Genomic DNA, 8,630 nt, shown 5'->3' on the forward strand with positions numbered 1-8,630 from the left:
ACTAACTGAGCTTGGCTTGACCCGAGGGTTGTCATGCAGGGCTGCTGAAAATAAACCAGCCTTCTCCAAGTTCTCACCGACTGTATCTCTTTCACACCCCTCTGGCCTCCTCCCTCTCTCTCTCTCTCACCACTTCTTCTTTATTTTTTTTTGTTTACACCCAACTCCTCCCTTAAGACAAGATGTTTCCAAACACCAAGAGCAGATGTCAGAATGAAGCGATTTGGCCCACAGAGAGCAACGTGATGACTATCTCCTATTCCTGACACAAAACATGAGGAGACTGAAAGACAGGAAAGAGAGTGAGAAGAGGATTTGCAGGATAAAAGCTGATTTATCATGGCTCTCAAGTTTGACATGCAGTACTACTGTAGATGAAATCTGCTCCCATGTCAGTTAGGATTACACATCCATGTCTTTCACCAGAGGCGGACACATAAATCCTCTCTTTCCTGAACGAATCCTCTTGTTAAACTGTTCTCGTTATGCGTGTGTACTTCAGGTGATGCTGTGTGGTTGCCAGGGCAGAAGCTGCCTCAGTCTCCTTGGGACCTCATTCGGAAGCGTCTGAGCCAGCGTATTACCATACGTCTTAAAGGTGGGCTTTCAGTCTCTATCAAACTTTAAAGAATCAACACATCTCTTGGGTTTCCACACTCTGCTCCCCTTTTTTACATGATCCTGGTGCTCAGCCAGGCTCCAGAATATTCCACCTCATGTTAGAACAACTCTGTGAAGCCCTTGCTCAAATCCATTTCATCTCCCATGGCTCCTTGATTAACTGTAGGTTTGATTTATGGTTCATGGCTGATTTTGCTTTCTGTCAGGCCTGTCAGAGTGCACTCTGGATGAGATGACGTACGACTCCCTGATCCCTCTACAGCTGCTGCAGAACTATGTCCGTCTGGTACGCTAACTCGCTCTCCACGTCAAAGAGAGTTTCTCTGAATGATCTTTAACATTTGGATTAAAAGAGTGCTGAGAGAAACAATGTCTTATAATACCATGGGACCAAAACAACATTGTTTGAGCCTCCACCACCAGTTTGGCACCTTGGGGCAACAGATACTATTTGTGTTTCAAAATGTTGTGATAGAAGATACATGCAGTGCAACAAGCCGTAACTTAAAACAGCAAAACACCCTCCAAGACACGAGTATTCAAGCCTGCATAAAGTCATGCATAAAATATTTGGCATGAATTATAAAATTAAGCGGGTCTAAATGAATAATACATGTGCTGGTAGTTCGTTTTGATGAACTCGATTGTGTTTTTGTCTGTGGTCAGGTGGAACAGTACCATAACGTCATCTTCCACGGGCTGGAGGGCAGCTTTCAGGAGTACATCGCCAACCAGATCTCTCATTATATCAAGGTAACTATTATCAGTTAAATATTATTTTTTAACTCTGTTAATGAAATGTAAAACATGAATAACTGTATGCATTTTTGTTCATTTAAAACTTAGGGTTAGGGTTAGCCTAACCCTAACCCTTACCTTACATTTCATACTTTTGAAGGTTTTTCAACATTAAACATTGAGTATATGAGCAGGCCTGAATCCAATAATACAAGTTCATACACAAAGTACAATACATTTATGAAATCTATTAAACTACATATAGTACACTACTTTTAAAAAATTGTAGTCAGTATCATTTATTTATTTAGAAATTAAGAAATATTTGTATTTAATAAGAATGCATTAACTTGATCAAAAGGGACAGTTTACACATATTAAATATATTCTTTTGATCTTTCATCAAAGAATGCTGAAAATAAGCATTACAGGTTCCATAAAAATATTAAGCCGCACAGCCAATTTCAGTATTGATGATAACAACAAATGCTTCTTGAGCAGCAAATCAATATAAGAATGATTTCTAGAGGAAATTGTGACACTGATGTCTGGAGTAATGATGGTAAAAATCCAGTTTTGCCCACACAAGAATGAATTACATTTTAAAATATATCTTGTTTGTCTCATGTACTGCAGGCGTCCATATGTACTAGTCATGATGTTTATGATGCACCTGTTGTGTGTTTATGTGTGTTCGCAGCACAGACAGGAGGCCCAGGGGATTGGCTGTGATGTCGTCAGGGTGGAGATAGATGAGAGTGTATCCAAAGAGCACCTGCTGGAGATCTTCATCAACTGTGGTAAGAGCCTCTTCAATCAATCATGCAGCTCTGTGTCAAGGAGTCATGTTTCTCAGGTGATGATGTAGGCAAAGAAGATTCCAGACCCCTTGAAACAAGACCAAAATCTTTTATTCTGTGTTGAATCTGAAATGTTAGGGAATGAATATCATTCTGTGAAACTCTCAATGATGATTTTGCATGCATTTAGCCTGTACCATATAAAAATGAAAATAAAAATCTTGATTAAAATGAGCACTTGCACCAGAAGTGAATGTGGCAAATATTTAATATTCACTGTTTCAATAGTATAGCCACAAAACATGAACAAAATACCATTAAAATCACTTAGTAACCTTTTTTCCAACATAATGCCTAAAACCTATAACAACTTTACAGATAGAATATTCCTTGAAGGATTACATCTTTGAATTTGAGTGGTTTGTCTGGTACTGATCGAGTTGTGTTGTGTACTGTATATCAGGGTTCCTGGTGTCATTGCATGAAGGCAGCACTGGGCGTTGTGTTGTAGTGGTTCTGGAGGGTCTGCAGAGAGCCCACTCTCTCAGCCACCTCCTGGGAGACCTGTGCGAAGCCCTGGAGAACCGAGGATCTGTCTATTCCCTCTCCCTCAACCATGGTGAGACTCATCCATACAGATGAAGTACAGCTAGAATAGTCAATGAAAGAGCGGTTCGGTTCAACTCTTTTCTCCTTGTGTTGACGGACAGGTCATGATGGGCTTTACTATTTCCGTGAAGGGAGTTTTTTGATTGGCACACTGGCCAAGCCTTGCCTACAGGGTGCTGAGCTACGACTACAGCAGCACTTCCGCTGGGTGCAGCTGCGCTGGGACACCGAGCCCCTCAATGGCATGCTGGGACGTCATCTACGCAGAAAACTCCTCCACAAGGTCAGCCATGCACATCATTTAATGGGCTGAAGGGAAGACCACCAGAATAGCAGTCCAGCTCTAAATTTAGTGGAGATCATTTAGATCAGAGTGTACCATGTAAGAGCCGAATCATTCAAATAAACAGAGACTCCAAACGTCATGGAATGACTGCACAATATACATTTTATTTCTATATATATATATATATATATATATATATATATATATATATATATATATATATATATATATATATATATATACAGTACAGACCAAAAGTGTGGACACACCTTCTCATTCAAAGACTTTTCTTTATTTTCATGACTATGAAAATTGTAGATTCACACTGAAGGCATCAAAACTATGAATTAACACATGTGGAATTATATATGGAATTATATACATAACAAAAAAGTGTGAAACAACTGAAAATATGTCATAATCTAGGTTCTTCAAAGTAGCCACCTTTTGCTTTGATTACTGCTTTGCACACTCTTGGCATTCTCTTGATGAGCTTCAAGAGTTAGTCACCTGAAATGGTCTTCCAACAGTCTTGAAGGAGTTCCTCGTGAGATGCTTAGCTCTTCTTGGCCCTTTTGCTTTCTGTCTGTGGTCCAGCTCACCCCTAAACCATCTCGATTTGGTTCAGGTCCGGTGACTGTGGAGGCCAGGTCATCTGGCGCAGCACCCCATCACTCTCCTTCTTGGTCAGATACCCCCTGATGCCTTCAGTGTGACTCTACAATTTTCATAGTCATGAAAATAAAGAAAACTCTTTGAATGAGAAGGTGTGTCCAAACTTTTGGTCTGTACTGTATACGTGTGTGTGTGTGTGTGTGTGTGTATTAAGTGACAAATATACCGAAATAATCATTAGCTGTTAGCTGTTAACCTCAACACAGAGGCAGTGAGCTGGACCCGTAGAATGGATCAGTTGATTCAGTTGATTGAATAATTCATTCACAAATGGGGCTACTTGTCATTTCTTTCATGAAATGTCATGAAGCCTAAAGTAAATGTCAGAATTTAAGGAGCACTTTAATGATGTTTTTGGTGCTTTTCATCTTTTTGAACATTTAAAATATCGGATTGGAATGAGAATAAATGCTGAAATGTTTCGTTTTGAGTGAGCTCTCCCTTTAATCGAGTTCTTCTATGGCTGCACAGGCTCAGGGCCAGTGCTGGGCATCTGATGATCCTGTACACAAATGGCTTTCTTGGGTGTGCTCAGTGTGGCACCAGCTCAACGCCTGCCTGTCACGTCTGGGGACCTCGGAGGCCTTGTTGGGACCCTATATCTTCCTCTCCTGCCCTGTGAATGCAGAACAGACTCAGGCCATTCCCAAGTATGTCACGATAGTGGGATTTCTAACTTCAATACAGTACTTTGAAAAACGTTTGATAAAATTTTCGATTTTCGACATGAGGGGAAAATTGGAACAGTAGCTAGGTTACTATATTACTGACCATAATCAAATATGTTCTTATCAGCTGAAACTCTTGTCTGAGATTCCTCAAGCCCTATTAGGGGATACTACTACTACTACTACTACTACTACTAATATATTATTATTATTTATATATGACAAAAATATATTACTATTGTAATGGAACAGGACCATGAGCTGTAATATTTAGCTAATAATGATTTGTATATTATATCCCATGACAGGCAGTATTATTTGTTAATATTGGTCCATGTGTCTTTGTGTTTAGGTGGTTGGTGAGGCTTTGGAATGCAGTAATAGTTCCACGGGTCGAGGATGCGGTTATATCTAGAGTAACAGCCAAACGCTCTCCCTCCCAGCGACGCTCTCCCAACAGCAAAGGTCTGAGTCCAGGACAGAGAGCTGTAGTCAAAGCAGCTCTTAATATCCTGCTGAATAAGGCTGTGCTGCAAGGCTGCCCGCTGAACAGAACCGGTACAGCACTGAGGAACACACTGAACTAAACTAAAGGATGCTACTAATGTACTCAGCAAATTTGAATCTTTTCCGTTTTATGTGGTTAGAGATTGACAGGTTCTTACCCGAGTTCCAGGGAGGATGTTTCCCTCTTTCCACCATTGGCTCCGCCTACAGGAAAGGTGGCAGAAAAGGACGAGATAATGGGGCTTGGAGACGAGCCAATACCAGCCCAAGGAAGAAAGGTAGCCCCGCCTCTGGGAGGAGCTCTAGCTGCTCGTTAAGAGAAGGTGAGGTGTAACTGATGGCTGTAACAAGCTACTGCTGGCGTTGCATTTTATTCATATTAAATTCTCTGAATAATCTATGTTCTATGTTCTTCTTATCATGAAGGATCTCTGGCCAATTCAAGCACTCAGCCAATGACAAATGTCAATCATTCAAGGTGTGTTTCTTACATGCATATGTTTGAACTACCAGCAGATGGCAGTGTTATTCAGTGATTATGTATCTACTGTCTGTTCCTGCAGACTCGGTGATGGAGTTGCTTTGGGTCTGTCTCTTTGCTCTGATGAAGAGACGGATCTCATCAGAGAACTCCAGACCATGTGCTCTAGCAAATCTGAGCCGGACATTAGCAGGGTATAGACATTACTCACATATACTGCTGTTTCATAAGTTTGGGATCGTTAATTGTTATAAAAAAAACTCTCTAATGCTCACAAAGGTGACATCTATTTAATCAAAAATACAGTAACTGCAGTATTTTTGTGAAATATTACTACAGTTTAAAATAAATGTTTTCTATTTTAATATATTTAAAAATGGTGAATTTTTAGGAGCCGTTACACCAGTCTTCAGTTTCACTTGATCATTCAGAAATCATCATAATGCTGATTTGCTTATTTAATCCTCTAGTCTCAGATTTAGTCTGTGCAAGAAAAAAACAGCTTGTGCGTCTCTTTGAGACTTTCTGTTCAACCTACACAAACAGTCTGGCACAGTTTAGCACATGGCCTTGCAGTTTCTAGGAATTGACAAGCTGTGTTCGTTTCCTCTTTTACCTGGTACAGATTGCTCTTTTTAAAGAGGAGTTCATCATGCTTCCAGACTCGATTCCAGCCAGTCCTCGGAGGAGTGATGGCAAGGTCACGCAGCCCCAAACAAATCCTGTTACAACAGAGAGAGCTGTGGATATGACCCATCCTCCACCACAGAAGGCAAGCCTTTGATAAAACACCATGGCTTTGTTCCAAACCCTACCGAGCCAACTACATACGTAGCTGCCCTCTAAGGCAACATCCTAACTGTCATGGAGCCTCATTAATAAACAATATGGAGTGCTCTACATAAAGTGCACAAATAGAGCACCAAAGTCAGGTTCCCAAAGTAAACAGCATGATGCATAATAAACAAAAATATGTAGTGCACTCAAATATTAGGTTAAATCTTTTTTTATTATTATTATTACACATTTTATATACAATATTGAATGAAATGTGGTTATTCATAATAATTTCCCTCACCTCATCCACCATCTTGGATTTGCCTTAAAGTGCCCTATTATGGGTTATGAAAGGTATATATTTTGGTTTTGGGAGTCCACAACAACAGGTTGACATGCATGCAAGGTCAAAAAACACTTTAATTGTCTTATAATATGCATTTATTTTTTACCTTACTTGCTCAAGACTCCTAAACGATTCATTTGTGAGGTGCAGTGCTGCTTTGTGTACAGCGTTACCAGGGAAACCGTTATTTTCCCGCTCCAAAAGCGGCACCTAGTGGCAAACAATGAATGAAAATGAATTTTCTTTCAGACCAACAAGTGTGTGGGCAAATGTCCTAATGTTTAATGTTGACGTCAACATGAAACGGCTTGGGATTCGTTTTGGAAAAAAAAATGACTCAGTTCAATGATTCAGAGTCGACTCTTTCTTTTGAGAAACGATAACTTTAAACACCGTACACTTTCAGATTTAAAACTTCGCAGGATGTTTTCATTCACTTAAAGTTGTGTTTCCAAAAATCCATAATAGGGGCACCTTAAATGTGGCCTCTGAAGGTTGCATGCTATTTTTTTGTAACAAAACACATGTATTAGGTGCATTCTCTCTTTTTGTTTGTTAAAAATACTTTGTTTTTTTGTATATTGCTGTGTCTGTGTAAAGATCGACGGCAGTCGTGCTTCTCCTCAGCGAGTGACGAGACCCAGATCGCATCTGCCCGTCCCCAGCAGCAGAGGGGCTCAGCAGGTGAACACCACCAGCAGCATTGCCCTTCAGAGTCACAGCAGCAACCCTAGCAGAGCCTCCACCAGCAGCAGAGCAAGGCAGCCCCCGTCCCACAACAACAGCAACAACTTCTCCTCACAAGACAACATCTGGTTCCTGGACCCTAACTGTAATGAAAACTACAGTACCCATGGATAAACACCTCCCACTGCCCTCCCTTTGCCCTCAGTCTGTTATCAACCTCTATGTTGTGAAGTTTGGTTACTGGCAGCATTTTAGTATTTGTACATGTTGTCCATACTTGTTACACTATATTACATTGTGTACTTTGGGACCATAGTTTTAATATATTCAACTGTTTAAGTTAAAAGAACTTTGAGGAAAAACAAGTACGATAAACTAACAAGAGAAAGACTGCTTGAACACTTTACAATTTGCCTTTTAGGTGAAATGTTTTGGATCAAAGAGCCAGCTGGTAGTCTTTTTGCTCTTTAGTATTTTCAATCAATCGTGTTTTACGTTTAAATAAGTGAAAGGTGACTTTTAAAAACTGTCGAAATCAGGGTTTTACCAAATATGTGTAAATAAGAACTTGGAACTTAAATGTTGTATAGATTAGTATGTGTGTGTGTGTGTGTGTGTGATATTGCGTTTGTACATTAGAGGCATTTTGAAGGGAAAATGAGAACTGTATATATTGTTTGTAATATTAAATTTTGGTTCATATTTTTTCACAAACTGAATGTGGCAATAAGTACCGCCATTGCGAACGCAGGATATTTTGTTTTCGTCTGTTAAGCCATAATTAGTATTTTGAATTACTCTCATGCGTGCTCAGTGTCTGGCTTGAACTTTGACTTTGTGAAACGATGAAATCGGAAATGGCGCACATTATCTTTTCGTTTGTCTTCTATATTGAACGTTTAGGATGAACAAGTATTATTTTATAGTCAGTATTGTTCATATGTACAGAAGAGATTATAATCGACCTCTGATGTTTAAATGTATTATAGTTGTCGGATGAGGTTCAGAGAAATTGTCCTGTTTCCTCCAAGCACAACAATTAAAAATGCACTATATCCTAGACATCACCTCAGCGGCTGGCTTTTCTTTCTCTACACAGCTAATGCTAACACTGGGTTTCTTTGAAACCGAATCATTCAGCAGCTATGTTTCTGTCCTGTCCTCTGAAGCTTCGCACTATAACACAAGATAAGAGTGGAATGAGGTTATTCCCGGTGACCACACAGATAAAAGAAAAAAAAACGAGAGAAGCAAGGTCTTGAAAAATATATTTTTTTTTCACAGAAAAGGCTTTTATATATATTTACACTTTAAAAATATTCAATATATTTGTTTGTGACTTTCCCTATTCCATGAAACACATAAAGAAACTAGAGTAATTGTTTCGCAGTTTACATGATTCATATGCTGCCAGACGTTGGACACATGTTGACAA

General features: G+C 39.6%; 1 protein-coding gene and 1 long non-coding RNA gene across 3 annotated transcripts in view; one reads left to right on the top strand and one right to left on the bottom strand.

Annotated features, from left to right (window-relative positions):
• The window catches only part of LOC113070232 (cortactin-binding protein 2-like), a 41,664-nt gene extending 33,407 nt beyond the window's left edge, over window positions 1–8,257 (top strand). Inside the window, exons 11-23 of the mRNA XM_026243459.1 lie at window positions 503–598; window positions 828–907; window positions 1,288–1,374; window positions 2,060–2,159; window positions 2,623–2,778; window positions 2,870–3,051; window positions 4,201–4,379; window positions 4,750–4,955; window positions 5,045–5,227; window positions 5,331–5,382; window positions 5,468–5,579; window positions 6,011–6,157; window positions 7,109–8,257. Coding sequence (XP_026099244.1) covers window positions 503–598; window positions 828–907; window positions 1,288–1,374; window positions 2,060–2,159; window positions 2,623–2,778; window positions 2,870–3,051; window positions 4,201–4,379; window positions 4,750–4,955; window positions 5,045–5,227; window positions 5,331–5,382; window positions 5,468–5,579; window positions 6,011–6,157; window positions 7,109–7,369 — 1,841 coding nt within the window. The 3' untranslated portion in view covers window positions 7,370–8,257. The remainder of the gene's footprint in view (window positions 1–502; window positions 599–827; window positions 908–1,287; window positions 1,375–2,059; window positions 2,160–2,622; window positions 2,779–2,869; window positions 3,052–4,200; window positions 4,380–4,749; window positions 4,956–5,044; window positions 5,228–5,330; window positions 5,383–5,467; window positions 5,580–6,010; window positions 6,158–7,108) is intronic.
• LOC113070235 (uncharacterized) lies at window positions 4,262–7,098 on the bottom strand. 2 transcript variants are annotated; one of them, XR_003279878.1, is made up of 5 exons: window positions 6,615–7,098; window positions 6,464–6,497; window positions 6,002–6,107; window positions 5,063–5,108; window positions 4,262–4,345 (listed from the first exon to the last, which is right to left on the bottom strand). It is a non-coding gene; the product is annotated as an uncharacterized LOC113070235 (long non-coding RNA). The 2 variants fall into 2 exon arrangements; XR_003279879.1 differs by lacking the exon at window positions 6,464–6,497.
• Window positions 8,258–8,630: the final 373 nt, after the last annotated feature.

Source organism: Carassius auratus, unplaced genomic scaffold, assembly GCF_003368295.1.
Source record: "Carassius auratus strain Wakin unplaced genomic scaffold, ASM336829v1 scaf_tig00003529, whole genome shotgun sequence".
Lineage (NCBI taxonomy): Eukaryota > Metazoa > Chordata > Actinopteri > Cypriniformes > Cyprinidae > Carassius > Carassius auratus.